At 44.4% G+C, this 17,985-nt stretch overlaps 1 protein-coding gene across 1 annotated transcript in view; it reads left to right on the top strand.

Annotated features, from left to right (window-relative positions):
• Positions 1-755: 755 nt before the first annotated feature.
• Positions 756-17,985, top strand: part of LOC126210058 (leucine-rich repeat and immunoglobulin-like domain containing-NOGO receptor-interacting protein 4) — an 84,941-nt gene continuing 67,711 nt past the window's right edge. The window contains exons 1-2 of the mRNA XM_049939211.1: positions 756-909; positions 10,205-10,581. Of these exons, the coding sequence (XP_049795168.1) occupies positions 756-909; positions 10,205-10,581 (531 nt within the window). The remainder of the gene's footprint in view (positions 910-10,204; positions 10,582-17,985) is intronic.

Here is a 17,985-nt window from a genome sequence, read left to right as displayed (position 1 = left end):
GTGACAGACTTCAACTGTCAAACAATTTTAATTCGTTTTATAGCAAGTTCTCGTAAAGTCAAGTAAGGAAGAAGATCCAAAGCAGTTTCGCATCATTTTGTATTTCCAGGGATGTTACAGTCCGTTACGTCCCGACTAAAGTGTCGGTGATAATACGCTAAGAACAGACAGGTTGTTACTTCGTACAGCCGACTTTATTCTCGAGAAATAGAAGCAAGAATAGTGGGACCATCGCCTGCCGCAGTGGCAGGAAGAAGTCGGAGAAGAGGTCCCAGGCCGTCGGAGAGCGGTTTATGCCCGTCTCTATACGGAATCCGATCGTATTGTGTCGGGAGTCTGTTTATTTTATGTCCCCTATAAAAACGTGCACTCCTCCGCGGCTATCGAGCGGCCGCCCCCCATTCTCCGGAGCTTATTTCGCCCTTCAGTTGTTTCTCCAATCTCTCGACGGTGCTGCCACCGCGCCATCTCCCAATTTAAATTCATGCTGGATGTCATATCCCGCGCCGGCGGCTGGCGCAATCTGGTTGCCAGACATAAAACAAGGCCGCGTACGTGCCCTACTGCTGCGCGGCGCAGCACAGAGCTGCCGGCTCCGGGTTCCTTATTATGCCGGGAGATGTTTCGGTTCGTTACAGGGCGCTATTTGATCTGGGACCGGCGCAAGCCGGCGCGAACGACGGAGACGAAGACGAAGCTGCCAATACCACGGCTTTTGGTGTTGCAGGAGCCCATGATCGCTGCGACGCCGTGGAATGGAGGATGAGCAGACAACACGGCGGTGGTGGGGCGACGTGCGCCCCCAGGGCGCCGCCCACGCCGGGTCCCCGCGGCCCGCCTCCTTAAAGCACGGGTCACAGCAGCAGAGCCCGGCATCAACGCCCAGTGACGCCCGAGGTGCGCACTTTGGTAAGTCCGCCTGTCTACAGTTTACTGTGTAACAGAGTCGTGCGTTGATAGAAACCGATACGACATGTATAATTCCACAATTCAGCTGATGATATACTTCCCAAACAATGAGGTAGATAATCACTACCGCAGCAGCAAATGCAGTAATTTCATTATTTCCCGCGTAAGTCAAATCAAGAATGTGCTAGCCTTGGTAATACTGCTCATTCAATTTCTCCGCAGGGTTGATTTGTGAGTGAATGAACGATGAAAATCGTTGTTCTAGTATAAAAAACTTTCTATGCATAGGCTTAGTACTAACCGAAACTGAAACTCTCTTCTGTCCTGTCATCATCACAGTTCTCTTCTCGTACTTGAAAAACGTCATATTACCCCCTTGAGCTGCTGGTAAAATACTTTATTTATACAATGAGTTTCAGCCGTCTGATCATGATTAGATTCCTATTTACCAAACAAAATAATACATAAGTAACATTACAGACTTAAAATGCCACAAATCTGTTAACTGATGTAAGTGTTAACATCAACACATACGTAATGGAATGTCACTTACTCACATAAAAGTAGTCACAGCATCATGTTAGACGAAATATAAAATCATGCGTGTGATAAAACCAGCAACAATACACTGAAAATAAAAGTGTACCGTAACACAGTGATGGATTCATTACGGAAGCCACGTAACATAAAGACGTTAGTTAATAGTTCACAATGGTACGATCATCATATCGTAATATTAATTACGTCGTCAATCTACAAAAAACTGTGCTACGGAGTGTACACATTCGTGTTAGGACTGTAATAGTGTTAACAGTGTGAACAGATTCATGCCACGCAGAATACTTATCAAGTGATCACAGGTTATTTATACAGACGAAGATAGTCATAGAGGTCTACATACGTCGATACGATTACTAAGCTCTGGGTCATCTGCAACGATACAGGTGTCCTGTGTGTAGCATCTAATAGCAATCTGCGCGTGTTACAGTCACAGCTGCGGTGACAGAAAAAATGCTTAGAAGTAATAGCTTACATGTATTCACAGGCACTAGAGTGATACGATTTAATGTCACGTTCATCTGTATACTGCTTTCATCGTACGGTAACTGCTATGGGACAGGTCGTACAGATAGATACAATGCACGCCTAGCCATTGTCTAAATATATACAGTGTAACTAAATGAAGGCAGTTTGTTGATTGCCATACGCGTTTCGCTTCTTTTATTTGGGAAGCATCATCAGTGGCCTGAAATACATGTTTCCTTTTATACAGGCAATAAACGTATTATGTAGTAGATATAATATGTTGCCATATTACATTTTGACGTGTTTTTCTCTTGTTTTTTAGGTTCGAAGCAACTTTTGTAGCACAAGTTCAGTACTGTGTGTAACACCGAACAATAAGATATTTGCGATATACATTAAATCGGCAAAGAAAAAGCCTACACTATGACACAATAAGAACGTAATTAGATAAGCACCTTTTAATGAAAACTGTTTCAACAGTGAGAAAGTCACATCTATTTAAGGAGAAAAATAATTTTTATGTTATTTGGCAATTAAAAAGATAAAGTAAAAAGGCGCTTCTTACTGACCCCAGAGTAATGTTTTATGTGTTTGTGAGTATATATTTTCCCGCAGGTGGCAATCTAGATGTTTTGAAATGTTCGGCTGAATGTTCCCTATCCTTTCGGGTCCGCAGCTCGTGGTCGTGCGGTAGCGTTCTCGCTTCCCGCGCCCGGGTTCCCGGGTTCGATTCCTGGTTCAAATGGTTACATTGAGCCACAGTACGAAATAAATTATGTATAACCAGCATATATAATATTCAAAAATTGCCAACAGGGCTCAAACCCTATAGACAGTAACTACGCAACTAGTTCCGAACAAGCCGGCCGGAGTGGCCGAGCGGTTCTAGGCGCTACAGTCTGGAACCGCGTGACCGCTACGGTCGCAGGTTCGAATCCTGCCTCGGGCATGGATGTGTGTGATGTCCTTAGTTAGGTTTAAGTAGTTCTGAGTTCTAGGGGACTGATGACCTCAGATGTTGAGCACCATAGTGCTCAGAGCCATTTTGAATACGAATAGATAACCCGGGGTTATCTGAAACTAATACAATCCAACACACATAGTTTAAAGAACCCTAAAACACAGAGGATAACTTTGAATAAATGTTCGTACAGTGTACAAACTAAGATTCCCTCCAGCTATGTGCAACAAGCGGCGATGACTACGGCTCACTAATTCCACTTTGACCTTGAATTCTGCAGACATAAACAGCAAACGAAGCTCCAAGGCTGTCTTCCACCATTTCCGACTGCATGCTTCTCGGGCATGTAAAGCTGGTAGAACAGAGAATCACACACCCGTTCATAGTCATATTGTACTTCAGAAAATTCTCCGGGGGGGGGGGGGGGGGGGGTTGACGTGGAGGAGGTTGCTTAGCTAGAATACAGGTAAAGAAATCAGTTCCAAGTTTGCTTTGGTTACTAATAAACTCTGTCACCATGGGTTAAAATATTCTAGGTGCACTTGCCGTGTCGATTTTGGATGAAGTCATAAGCTTTCAATGATTTCTGCCATTGTGTCGTGAGAGGTTCGATCATCATTTCCAACTCATCTTTTTACGAATCCTTCCAATAGCGCTACGTGGTGTGACGAGAGCGTGTGTAACCGTTCAAGGCAAAGAAGACAGGGTAAGTCGAGAAGTCATTAATAAAGAGGAATAGAAATGACAGCTTCAGTACCGTCTGATGAGCAACAAACTGCTCCTCCATCAATATTTCGATGTATCTAAAAATTCAACCTCGAATTAAAGTATCTAAATAATTACAGGAAGGAAAGAAAACTTTTAATAATATTTCCGTACATACAGAGGAACTGAAATCTGTAAACAGATTTCGGTTGCCGTCAATTGGAGAGAAATTAATAATTTATTCAATGAGGCCGCGACTGTTAACTTTCAAGTTTAAACGTAGCATCTTCTCGGTCTTGAGGTGCACACGAGTACAACGGCAGAAGCTGCACCATGTTAGGAAACATATGCGTCAAGACCGAAGTGGCCAGTTCTGTAGCCCAGCAGGCGACAGCTAGCCACTTGACCACCCAGCAAGTTGGCACCAGCCGTAGGCCCGCTAGAATGAGGGACCGGCCAGCTAGCAAAGCGCCGCTCCGTGACAATCTGCAACGCCTCTCTGGAAGGTCCACCAATGGCCGTCTCGCATGCGAACGCGTCTTATCTATAGGTACGCTTGGCAATTCTGCGGCAAAGTTTATCGGTCGCTACTTGGGGCCAAATCAAGCAATGACGCTCGGATTCCATTGCCGTTTTGGTTTGGCGCTCGCAAGATACTACAGGAGAGCAGCAGCGCCAGCAAACACTCTTTTGTTGCCTATACCTAATTTTCACGGTTGAGTATTCACTCTGAAAGGTCTCCGTTGGATTGCTTTCATGTTAATTTCTTAAATCTGTTGTCATTTACGGCATACATTCCACTTCTAAATTTACTGTGGTGTTTCTGACTATCTGGGAGGAGACTGAGCAGTGAAACGTGTTACTTTTACACATAAACAAGAACGATCTGTCACACTACTACACTTTAAAACACAGTTTATATGTAATTCATGTCACACAGTCTCATACGGAACCTATATTCGCTTTCTTTTATATACCGTATATGATAAGATACTGTCATCCCCCCTTCCCTTCTGTGTGAAAGAATGAATGAGCAAACGTATTTCTAGTTGCATGCTTGATGGTAGCAGACAAGCCTGTCTGCTAGAGAACAGTAGGACCAACGTCGGAACAGGTAGCTACGCTTTCTAGAAGCAAAGAGGTTTCTATTCTTAGTATGGTCCTGTCCGTCTCTTGTCATGTTGGTATAGGAAGCTGCCTCTCTGGTCACTTCCGTTTGTATTTGTGAGCCACCCCTCAGGAAGGGACCACGACAGTCTGGTCCGCGGCGAGCGTCTGAAGTGGTAAGATCTCCGGCTACGCGCGTCCCTGCTAAGTCCGTAGGACAATGGATTTCTTAAGTTCAGCCTAACTGAAAATTTAATCACCTTTATTTCAGGTTTAGCTCTAAAATATCTAATGTTATCTTAAATTGCAACGCAGTGTAATTCGAGTGTGAAGTTCAGAATATATTCCGGTAGTTGCTTTGTCACTACTTTGTGAGTAGAGTGGAGCCACGTGTTGATCAGTAACTGTAACTAAGATCATCAATCTTAAATGTGAATGTGCGTGAGATTATAACGTCTCGTCTTGACAATATTTTTCAATATAGCAACTTTTCTTTATGTTCAACCCACCTGGGGTGTACTTTGTGAGACCAGTACCACGTGCTTATACAATTGTTTGACCCATCAGGTTAACAGTAACACGATAGTAACCAGTTCGAGGTTTTTCTTTTGTAAATTGCTTTTCGATCTAATTTATTTTAACTATCAAAATTATTGTGGAGTTACACTGTTGGTGTAAACCAAGTTGACCACGTGAAGCATGTGGTGTAATCATCAAAGTAGCCCTCAGCTATTCTTTTCGGGAAGATTTCACAGAGAGTTAGTATGAATTTAGTAAACCAGTGTGTGGTAATTACATGACGGGCAGGATTGCGCTACGAACGTAACTTCTTTGGGTGAAAATTGAATCGGCTGGTTGTGGTTAATTTCCTCTTGCATATGTTTCAACGTTCTTCGTGTGTTATTTTATGAATGCAGTGTTGTATGCTGTCTCCCAATCTTTGCTCCATATTTGATGTGTTCCGTAAGATTACAAACACACATTTTCACAATCCTAAATAAGGCACCAGTTTAGTTATGAATCAAGTTCAATATTCTGAAATTTCAATGATCAATGTTAAACTAAATTTCCAAATATAAACTGATTTATTTCTTTTTATTTAAATTCTCTTTTTATATATATATATATATATATATATATATATATATATATATATATATATATCACAGGTTGTCGTTTCACTATTAAAAGATTATAATTAATGTTAGTCTGGTTGGGAATTTGGTAAGCTAGACTGGATACGTGGTGAAACAGTTGCTCAGTAATGCAAGGTTAACTTCCCCAGACAGCTCACAGCTTTCAACCCACTTTTATGGTCTTGAATATCAGCACCGCTTTCAAATCAAATTAAAGCAACAACAATACATCTCTCTGAACAATTCTCGAATTGAACTTGTGTAGTTATAATCAATGCTGCTTCTGTAGGTCGTTTTGTGATTATTTTTATGTCAGGGAGGTTAACCTCGACTAAGTTTACCAAGTTCTGTTATGACTGACAATTCGCAATTTTTCGCAAACACAACTTTTATTTAGGTAAGTTTTAAGGTAGATGACTGAACAACAAAAGAAAGGTAACAATAACATGGCAGTAAAAGTCTCCTAATTGAAGCAAACAAAAGTTCACTATTAAAAGATTATAATTAATGTTAGTCTGGTTGGGAATTTGGTAAGCTAGACTGGATACGTGGTGAAACAGTTGCTCAGTAATGCAAACAGTTGCTCAGTAATGCAAACGTTCGTGGTAACATTTACACACTAGTAAAAGTCAAATTCATAGACGAAGACGTAATCTTCAGCCGTCGAAGTCCACAAGGTCGGCCTCCGGAGTGAACTGAAATTCGGGGCTGGTTATAGCCCCTAAATAGCAGTCTCCAGCGAATCAGGTTTTGGCGTAGTGATACTTCCTGCAGGCCGTGGCTCGAGCTCCTCCTGCTGGAAGTAGTGTTCGGAATGTCTGTTTCCATTATCTTGTATATAAATAGCCGGTGTGTTTTTTTTTTAATCTTATGGGACTTAACTGCTAAGGTCATCAGTCCCTAATCTTACACACTACTTAATCTAAATTATCCTAAGGACAAACACACACACCCATGCCCGAGGGAGGACTCGAACCTCCGCCGGGACGAGCCGCTCAGTCCATGACTGCAGCGCCTCAGACCGCTCGGCTAATCCTGCGCGGCAGCCGGCGTTTACCATGGTGCCTTTGGTACGCCTTGGACAAAGACAACCCCGTCCTCTGTGATGTAATATGGGTTGCCGACCCTCAGGGGCTACCTTGGTCCCGGTGTAACACGTTCTGTTCTGATTTCACAGTGTATGTCTTTGTTTATTTTTTGCACCTTTATGTAATAGTGTTGCCATTTCTGCCACTTTCCCATTAGCCATTCAAATTAGTGGCTCTCTACAAGTAAGGTCGTAGTCCGTGCCTTTCTGATACTATGTAGAATACTAACATGACATCCCGATGGCCCACCAATAATTGCACGGAAGAGCCAAAGAAACTTGTACACCTACCCAATATGGTGTAGGGGCTCCGCGAGCACACAAAAGTGCTGCAACACGACGTGGCATAGATTAATGTCTGAAGTAGAGCTGGAGGGAACTGACACCATAAATCCTGGAGGGCTGTCCTAAAATCCTTAAGAGCACGAGGGGGTGGAGATCTCTTCTAAACAGCACGTTGCAAGGCATTCCAGATATGCTCAATAATGTTCACGTGTGGGGAGTTTGATGGTCAGCGGAAGTGTTTAAACTCAGAAAAGTGTTCCTGGGGCCACTCTGTAGCAATTCTGGACACGTGGGGTGTCACATTGTCCTGCTGGAATTGTCAAAGTCCGTCGGAATGCGCAATGTACATGAATGGATGCATGCGGTCAGACAGGATGCTTATGTACGTGTCACTTGCCAGAGTCATATCTAGTAGTATCAGGGGTGCCATATCACTCAAACTGAACACGCCCCGCACGATTACACAGCCTCCACCAGCTTGAGCAGTCCCCTGCTGACATGAGGTTGTCTTCATACCCGTATACGTCCATCCGCTCGATACAATTTGAAACGTGATTCGTCCGATCAGGCAACATATTGCCAGTCATCAACAGTCCAATGGCGGTGTTGACGGGCCCAGGCGAGGCGTAAAGCTTTGTGTCGTGCAGTCATCCAGGGTACACGAGTGGGCCTTCGGCTCTGAAAGTCTATATCGATGATGTTTCGTTGAATGGTTCGCACGCTGACACTTGTTGATGGCCCGGAATTGAAATCTGCAGCAATGTGCGAAGGCTTGCCAAAAATGGCTCTGAGCACTATGGGACTCAACAGCTGAGGTCATAAGTCCCCTAGAACTTAGAACTACTTAAACCTAACTAACCTAAGGACATCACACACATCCATGCCCGAGGCAGGATTCGAACCTGCGACCGTAGCAGTAACACGGTTCCAGACTGAAGCGCCTAGAACCGCTCGGCCATCATGGCCTGCGAAGTCTTGCACTTCTGTCAATTTGAACGCTTGTCTTCAGTCGTTGCTGGTCCCATTCTTGCAGAATTTTTTTCCGGCAGCAGCGATCTCGAAGGTTTGATGTTTTACCGGATTCCTGATATTCACGGTACACTCGTGAAATGGTCGTATGAGAAAGTTCCCAATTCATCGCTATCTCGGAGATGCTGTGTCCCATCGCTCGTGCGCCAACATGACACCACGTCCAGACTCACTTAAATCTTAATAACGTGCCAATGTAGCAACAGTAACCGATTTAAAAACTGCGCCAGACACTTGTTGTCTTATTTAGGCGTTGTCGACCGCAGCGCTGTATTCTGCCTGTTTACATATCTCTGTATTTAAATACGCATGTCTATGCCAGTTTCTTTAGCGTTTCAATCTATCATGGCCACTAGCTGGGTCAAACTCTTCTCATTTATACCGTCCGAGATACGTGCATTGCGGCAGTCAGGTACAAGTAGCTCACATTGCCAGTTCCTACATTCTATTACCGTATTACGGTTTTTTCGTGGCGTCGCTTTCACCGTCCAGGTGCCAAACTAAACAAATGTCAGCTCACATTACACACATTTTTGACGCTGATGTGTAAACGAAAACGATCACGTCTAACAGGCGAAACTCAGTGGAGGAATACAGTACAGTTGTAGAATTTTGGAACACGTATTATGTTCGAGTATAATGACTTTTCTGGAGACTAGAAATCTACTCTGTAGGAATCAGCATGGGTTTCGAAAAAGACGGTCGTGTGAAACCCAGCTCGCGCTATTCGTCCACGAGACTCAGAGGGCCGTAGACACGGGTTCACAGGTAGATGCCGTGTTTCTTGACTTCCGCAAGGCGTTCGATACAGTTCCCCACATTCGTTTAATGAACAAAGTAAGAGCATATGGACTATCAGACCAATTGTGTGATTGGATTGAAGAGTTCCTAGATAACAGAACGCAGCATGTCATTCTCAATGGAGAGAAGTCTTCCGAAGTAAGAGTGATTTCAGGTGTGCCGCAGGTGAATGTCGTAGGACCGTTGCCATTCACAATATACATAAATGACCTTGTGGATGACATCGGAAGTTCACTGAGGCTTTTTTGCGGATGATGCTGTGGTATATCGAGAGGTTGTAACAGTGGAAAATTGTACTGAAATGCAGGAGGATCTGCAGCGAATTGACGCATGGTGCAGGGAATGGCAATTGAATATCAATGTAGACAAGTATAATGTGCTGCGAATACATAGAAAGAAAGATCCCTTATCATTTAGCTACAATATAGCAGGTCAGCAACTGGAAGCAGTTAATTCCATAAATTATCTGGGAGTACGCATTAGGAGTGATTTAAAATGGAATGATCATTAAAGTTGATCGTCGGTAAAGCAGATGACAGACTGAGATTCATTGGAAGAATCCTAAGGAAATGCAGTCCGAAAACATATGAAGTAGGTTACAGTACACTTGTTCGCCCACTGCTTGAATACTGCTCAGCAGTGTGGGAACCGTACCAGATAGGGTTGATAGAAGAGATAGAGAAGATCCAACGGAGAGCAGCACGCTTCGTTACAGGATCATTTAGTAATCGGGAAAGCGTTACGGAGATGATAAACTCCAGTGGAAGACTCTGCAGGAGAGACGCTCAGTAGCTCGGTACGGGCTTTTGTTGAAGCTTCGAGAACATACCTTCACCGAGGAGTCAAGCAGTATATTGCTCCCTCCTACGTATATCTCGCGAAGAGACCATGAGGATAAAATCAGAGAGATTAGAGCCCACACAGAGATATACCGACAATCCTTCTTTCCACGAATAATACGAGACCGGAATAGAAGGGAGAACCGATAGAGGTACTCAAGGTACCCTCCGCCACACACCGTCAGGTGGCTTGTGGAGTATGGATGTAGATGTAGAAAGCCAGAGGCGCTGCCCTAGAGTCGCTTGGTATTGCATAAGGAAACCGCTTATAGCATGACGTGAGAATGGTGGAGTAGTGTGCGCCTCCCGCTGATTGCAGGTAGCGGCCAGCCGCCCCCGCCGCGGCAGAGGCGGACAGCGGGGTGGCGGTCAGCGAGCTGTCGGTGGCGGCCCCTGGCGGTGCTGGGGGCGGCGCTGGCGCTGTCGCTGCTGGCGGCTGACTCTGCGGCGGCCGCCATCTGCCCGTCCAAGTGCCAGTGCGACGACGAGACTCTCGAGGCCTCCTGCACCGACGCCAACCTCGAAGTCGTGCCCATCCAGCTGAACCCCGACGTCAAGCGCATCAACCTGCAGGGCAACCGCATCAGCAACGTCCACTTCACACTCGACCTCTACTCCAACTTGCGCCATCTCGACCTGTCCCGTAACAGGATATCGTCGCTCGGAACGCTCAACTTCAAACTGCAGACCAAGCTGGTGAGTAGCTGTGCTACTGGCTGTGTTTTTTCTGAGTTGTGCTTTACAATGATAAGAAGGACATTTCATAAATCACGCACGCTATTTTTTTTTACTTACACGTCTATTTTTTTATATTTTTTCCACTATCTCTTTACATCCCTACAATATAGATTCCCCGCTTCTCTATGACTGAATCCCAAAGTCTTGGAAGCTCTATTATCCCATCCAAGACACCCCTTCTGTTCGTCTGTCGAATGGCTCGCGTACCGGTGGTAGAAAGCTCTTCCGGAGAAAGATAACGAAGTTCACGCATACGCTTTTTCAACTTCAGGAAGAAGTCTGGTGCACTCATGTCCGGGCTGTAAGGAGGATGAGGCAATACTTCCCAACCGTATCTGCGGAGTTTTTGGGCTACAACATTGCTGATATGCGGGCGAACATTGTCGTGGAGAATGAGCGGCCTAGCCTCGAACAGTTGAGGTCGCGTTTTGTTCATTTTTCTGCCCAGGTTTTGCGTGAAGTTACGACAATACACTGTTGTGATACTTGTTCCAAACGGGACTTTATATGTCATGATGATTCCTTGATGATTATAAGCAAAAATCATCATTTGCTTGAGCTTTGAGCGTCGAAATTTCTTTTGGGCGTGGAGGATCTGAAGCTCTCCACTCACTGGACTGTGATTTCAACTCCGGTTCAAAGTCTCTAAACCAGGTTTCATTAATAGCGGCAATTCGACACTATAATGCTTTACATTCACGGTCGAATCGTCCTTTGAGCAAGGTTGCAAGGTCCAGGCGTTTCTACTTCTCTTCAGCAACCAAACAGTGTGAGACCCATCTCGCAGAACATTTTTCTTCTTCAAATCAGTTGTGTGAACACGGAATACTGATGTTGGGGGGGGGGGGGGGGGTTCCCATGGTTTCGGAGAGTTCCTCAAAAGTCGGACTGCGATCCTCACAAACCGCACTGCAATCTTCTTCAAGAGTATATGCTACAAGTTTCTTTCTTCTTTCATCTGTCGACGTTTTTGGCCTTGCGGATCTAGGATTATCGTCTGTATTCATACTAAAACATTTAACCCAACGTGAAACTGTACTACGGTACAATGATAACGTAGCATAGATTTCACTTACTGCATTGTGCATTTCCGTCGGGTTTTTGCCTCGTGAAGTATTGATCTTGATGTACGACCTCTGGTCTTCGAGAGTCACAGTACCTGAGACCCCTACAGGGTCTACCTCTCGGCAATTTCATGTTAGAGCGCACAGCGAAAAAATAAAAACAAGATCCCAACTACATCTGATGTAAGTTTCATTGTTACTGCAACAAACAAGCCACAGTAGTACCAACTTGTGCATTATTTATTAAAAGTCCCTCATACTTCGTTGGTAGAGTAGTTGATTCCGGAATTGCGATAATAATCAAAACGGTCGCGGTCCAAACCTCCCATTCCAAAACTAATGATTTTTGGAAGAATACTTTTATTAAAATTGGGTTCGGACGCACTTAGGAGTTTTCAAAGAAGCTTCCTTGAGAGGCCGAGCAGCATAGTGCAGTGATAATGTAGACAAACAGCTAGCTCTCAAATAATGTATAAAATACTACACGACCTAATATTGAAATTTCTATTGAAACATACAGTTAGTGAAACAAAGGAAAGACCGTGTTATATTAACAGTACACTGCCTTGAAACGAAGTATCATACGCTCTGCCACTACTTGTGTGTGTCAAAAATTCCTATTATTGCTATTTCTCACTCAAACGATCAATTATTGCATGCAGTCAAGTTATTTAGATTGGTTGTACGTCTGAAATTCATTAGTATCTAATCACAACAAAATGCGAAAATTATACAAAATTATCCTCACCAAAATATTGCGAACATAGACATATAACAACAAAGAAAACAAATTTTGTCAAACGCGAATAGCATTTGAAACACAAGCCTTTGAAACGTCGATCCAAAACGCCGATTTATTCACAACATAGCAACAGCACAGGAAATGAAATGCAGCCGTGATAAAATACTCTACACGAACAAAAACTTAGCTCAAGTACATTAGAGCACGGTATTTCCTATTGCAATGTGTTCGATTCCCGGCCGGGTTGGGGATTTTTGCTGCCTGTGGCTGGGTATATGTGTTTTTCTCAGTATTTCATCATAATCATCACCATTAGTGACAGTGTTTAGACTGGACTGTGTACAAAAATTGGGCTGTGTAAAAATTGGGACTTCGTATGGGCGCTGATGACCCCGCATTTGAGCGCCCCACAAACCAAACATCATTATCATCAGTCCTCTGACACATGGTTCTGAGCAGATACGACGGGTTGCTGAGTACGTAATTCTGAGTAGATAAGACGGGTTGCTGAGGCAACTGCTTACATCTGAAGATGATCCTGGGTTATCGAAACATGTAATCTAATTAAAAATGACGATTTCTCGATGTACATACGAGATTTCAAATACCCTCACGGAAAAAAATCACATAGTGTCATATCGCAAGATCTTGTTCGCTAATTCACGTCACCACTGCGAGGAATCACACAGGCAGGAAATTTCTCTCGTAACAAGTCTATTGTTGCAATTGATAAGTGACAGACTGCACCATCTTGTTCAGACCATAACTGTCCAGCATTCATACGATCCATCTCAGATAGCAAAACAGTCCTAACATACTGCGGTAGCGTTTTCTGTGCACAGTTAATGCGTTTCTTGCGACATCTTGGAAGAAGTACGGCCCATTTTCGCACTCAGCTCGAATGCCACGTCACACAGTCGGTCGTTGTAAATGTTTCTCCAAAATTACTCGAGGGTTTTCTGTGCCCCAAATCCTACAATTTGTTTGCTCAAAAAGCCATTCAGTAGAAAGTGCACCTGATCAGTGAACATTATTTATTTTCGTTTCCCGTTCTTTGTTTGTCAAACACCCAGTGGGCAAATGCTTGCCGCGTTTTGTGATGGTTTGGCTTCAGCTCTTGTGCCAACTGAATTTTGTAAGTGAAAGGTGAAGATCTACTTTTAAAATTCGTTGCATGCTGGTTATGAGAAATCCAATTGTTGTGAACGTCGTCGAAAATATTTCACCATACTTAAACCAAAATTATCACTCACATAGTGATGTTGTTCACAGAACATCTAACACGAAGATAACTCGAGAGTTTAATGTCCACAAGCGAACCGTTTTTCAGAAATTTAACTGTTCATCACGTCGATTTATTGGGTGTATTACGTTGGCCAATCATTCCATGGAGTTCGCGAAGAGTCTCTGCACAACATTCACCACATTTGCAATAAGTTTTCACTGCGAGAACAACCGTTGTTAACCACAAAGATGAAAATTGTGCAACGTTCAGTGCAACCAACTTTCTAGAACAGAAGTTGCAGGCATTTCCGAAATTCGTTCTTTATGTGGTTCCCTTTGTTTAAGAAGACTTTTTATTTAATAAGACTGTTCTTTCTAAAATATTGCAGGACTGTTGACACAAGTAAGCAGAAAATATAATCTTCAGTAAATTGCAGCTATGTTGGTGCACCGATTAGAAATTTTTGTACATATTGTATACAGTGTAACATTAATAAAACCAGTAAACTGCGGGGACGGTTTCCTGAGTGGTAGTGGAGGAAGGAAGATCCTACAAATATGTCTCCCGAAATTCACCGTTGCCGCGGTAGATGACGCTGGAGAATGAAAGTTCCTCTGCCACTTGCCATGTGTTCCTTGTGTGTTCCAGGCTGTGTGATTGACGAAGCGTACTGTAAGCAGCCAAACGGCCCGGTATTCATGTAGGGAACAATCCGAGATGGTGTTCGTGTACGGCCAAGCAGATGGAAACGGTCGACAGGCAGCACGGCTACAACAAAACAACCACCCTTATAGACGCCAACCACATCTACAACATTTCGAGTCCTTATTGGCGTTTGTGTGATAATGGGTCGTTTCAGACAGACGAACGTACAGAGGCGGCGGACTGTGCTTATACCAGATCTGGAGGACCGGGTTCTACAATAGTGAGACAAACGCAAGTATAAACTAGAGGCAAGTGGCTCGCCAACATCGTGTAAGCCAAAGTACGATTGTGCGTGTCCTGCATGACAACCGCTACTATCCCAACCCCGGCAACGAGTGCAGGGATTATCAGCAACGGAAATCCCTCTACGGGAAGGATTCTGTTGCGGGACGATTTGCCGTTGCACGCACACCGACCCTTTCCGGACACATGTTCATAGGATCTTTTTTGCTCCATTTCCAGTCAGGAATCCGTCACTGCAGATAGTCGGTTTTATTAATGTTCACCCTGTATATGTTGACTGAAGTTGCGAGGTGTCGGGGCTAGCAGTGTATTTATCACTAAATTCTATTAGAATCCACATATGTCAATCATGCTCTAAGCCCCCCCTATTCTAACTCCGACTTTTGCTGTTGCACAAGGATAAGAAAAATACGCGAACTGACTCTAATCAACCCTGCCAGTGGAGTAGAAGAGAGTTTGGCACCTGCAATAATTTAATTTGATAAATAAGTTAAATAAACAAAGGTTGCATTAGCATAGTGAGGAATGATAGGGTTGCTCTATCGATTAACAGAATGAAAGTTCTGTCCAAAATAACAATATGATTTATTAAGACTAAACACAGAATAGTAAAAGAAACACAGGAAATATAATACATCAAATTGGCTCAAATTTGGAGATTCATACAAACACTGTAAAGGTGAAGTTGTCCCTAAACTAGATCGTGAGGTTTAAGACGAGGTGGTATGTGGAGCCAATTCCTTGCCACTCAAATCTCAAGAGAGACACACAGCTAACCCAACAGTAATTGCTGCTTCTCAAGACAGAACAAAGTTAGGAAAAGACGAACAGGCGCGCTCTGCTGAGCTCTGATTATCACCTAGGAAAATCCCTGTCTGCCGGTGCTGCGGACATACATTACCAAACTGTCTTCTTGACTGCCAGGACACGATCTGGCGTACCGGAGCCGTTGGCTGGTTGCTTCGACGTCCTCGACCGAAAGGCGACTGCCGACTACTTAGAGCACCCGTACAGGCCGAACACACAACATTCCCGCCCCCACGACAGTGGCCGTGGTTACGTTCCAATCAGCAACTCGAAAACCGGCGGAAATTCCACTCCATTGCCGGGGCACTACCATTCCACCAATGGAGATTCTTGGCGCCAATTTCTGTGCTGATTTTGCTCCGTCACGGAGCTATGCCCTGAGCACGCCAATCACAGTCCTATTTTGCAGAAAGCGCGGGAATTTTCCCGCCACAGCTGCCTGGGTACATAAGTCATTCCCACGCCTCGCTGGTAGCCCGCCAGAAAGTGTTTTCGCTAAGCTTCTGCAAAGCAACGGAACCTCCAGCCCAGCCGCCACTTCCGGCTCCAAACGGGCGCGTCTCCTGACAATGCCGGCGTCCAGAAAGCATTCACTCGACCCCCCACGCCTGTCGGCCTACCCTTTGAAAGTCAGAAGAGCCCGCCTGTCACTGGACCACCCGGGTGACGAGAGACGCTGCATGGGAAGTCCGCGTGTGAAGGAATAGCAGCCCTCCACCGCATGCAAATAGAGAGGAGAGTCGTAAGATAGAAATATGAGAGGGGGCTCATGCCACCTCTCATAGCCCCTACGCCATTTTAGATTGTAATTGGTGAGCGGTTGGCTCACTTAGGAGCAAGGTAGTGAGTCAATCGCCCAAGAACAATCTCGCAACTGGCTTCACATGCCGCACTCTATAAAGAAAATCACTGCAACTGAAAAATGCAGCTCATAGAGGGAGGATTATTTATGATGTAGCCAACTTCACCTTCTTAATATGGAACACTAACACTCACATCACACATCCATACCCAGGGAGCCCCTTCCAAACACCGATTCACGCAGACATTCACGCTCTAAATATGGCCCGGGCATCTGAGCCAAATATGGAGCAGTTTATTCTTTACAATCAGAGTTGGAGTGCTCCGCAATTAAATGCCCAAGATGTTACAACAATTTTAATCATTAAACTAACCTGAACTCACTCACACATGATACTATTTAAGTTAACAATCTCTTTGTGAGCTTTCAGAATCTAATTACAACCTCCGATTCATTCTGTCTCCCTGCAGCAAGAATAACCTTTACAAAATGTTCCCTGAACTGATGGTCCATTCACAATGACCGTGGTGGTATCTGCTTCAGTTTATGGGGACTTCAGGCACACTGTTCGCATACACACAACAATAAATACAAAATACAAAAAAAACATGGTGTGGAGAACAATACAGTAATTTGTAATAAGAATTACAGTGTAAAACACAAACACATACAAGGTATAACATACATTACAAAACCAACACTAGAGAAAGAAATTTAAGAAAGAAAAGAAAAAAAAGGGTTCATGGGGCATCAAGTTGTGCGTGCACATTGCACAATGTTCACGACTGTGCTGAGAATGAGGCACTAAATCACATTGTTAGAAATATCCGTAGCACTTCACTAATTACACAGTACTGACATCACATAAGGCTAAACGTCGGGTGTTGTTGCTACGTTGTGGCAACAGCAATAGGGAGTTCTGGAGTGTCTGCAGTACGCTGTTGAGATTGTAGTCAGACCCACGCATATGATCACGGCAGTACGGTAGGAAGACACAGTGATAGGCTCTCCTCACGTCGATTAATTGTCTCTGAGGTCTACTCGTTGGGATACATCACTAGTCTAGGTCTCTTCTCTCGCTGGACAGAACTTTACGTTTCCCAATATTGCAGTTCGACGAAGGATGATGGCACGTGGAGTGACTCCACAAGTGTGTGAGGTCATCCATACAGGATCGAACTAGGAGTGACTATTGTTAAAACTGCTCTCTAATAGAGAGGAGAAGTAAGAAATGAGACCATACATTTGTTAGTGTGGCACGATACTGCTTTGTGTATGCAGATCGGCCAATGCTAGTGAGTTGTAAAAACCCAAACAGGTGAGTATATAGCGTCCCTTTCTGTCCTGAGGCACATGAGGCGCAGATTCTGACACGATATGTGATCTTCTTCGTGTACTCACGACAACGTGGTCTGCCGCAGGGAATCCCTCCAAACGGCTGCCGCGTCCGGAGAGCTAGCAGGCTGTCGCGTGTGGGTCGCGTGTCAGTGTCAACGGCCAGCCCCACTTTCGCTTGTGGCCCAGCGAGGGCTGTCTGCCGCCTAATCCCTCAGGTACACGGCCCCGTGCTGTCAGCTCGTAGGACCGGATGCGCTCGCCCTTCACGTCAGGTGGGGTGCTGACGCTCTTTTCTTGCAGGTAGCCGCAGACCTCTTGTTCCCGCTCCGGCCGGCCTCCGCATTGCCACGATCCCCGTCATCTGCACAATTCTTACAAAAATCTTATGCCTAACTTTTTCCCATGACCTTCTATGTTATAATAAATTTACATAATG

Source organism: Schistocerca nitens, chromosome 1, assembly GCF_023898315.1.
Source record: "Schistocerca nitens isolate TAMUIC-IGC-003100 chromosome 1, iqSchNite1.1, whole genome shotgun sequence".
NCBI classification, from domain to species: Eukaryota; Metazoa; Arthropoda; class Insecta; order Orthoptera; family Acrididae; genus Schistocerca; species Schistocerca nitens.
This window is presented reverse-complemented; position numbering and strand designations above follow the sequence as displayed.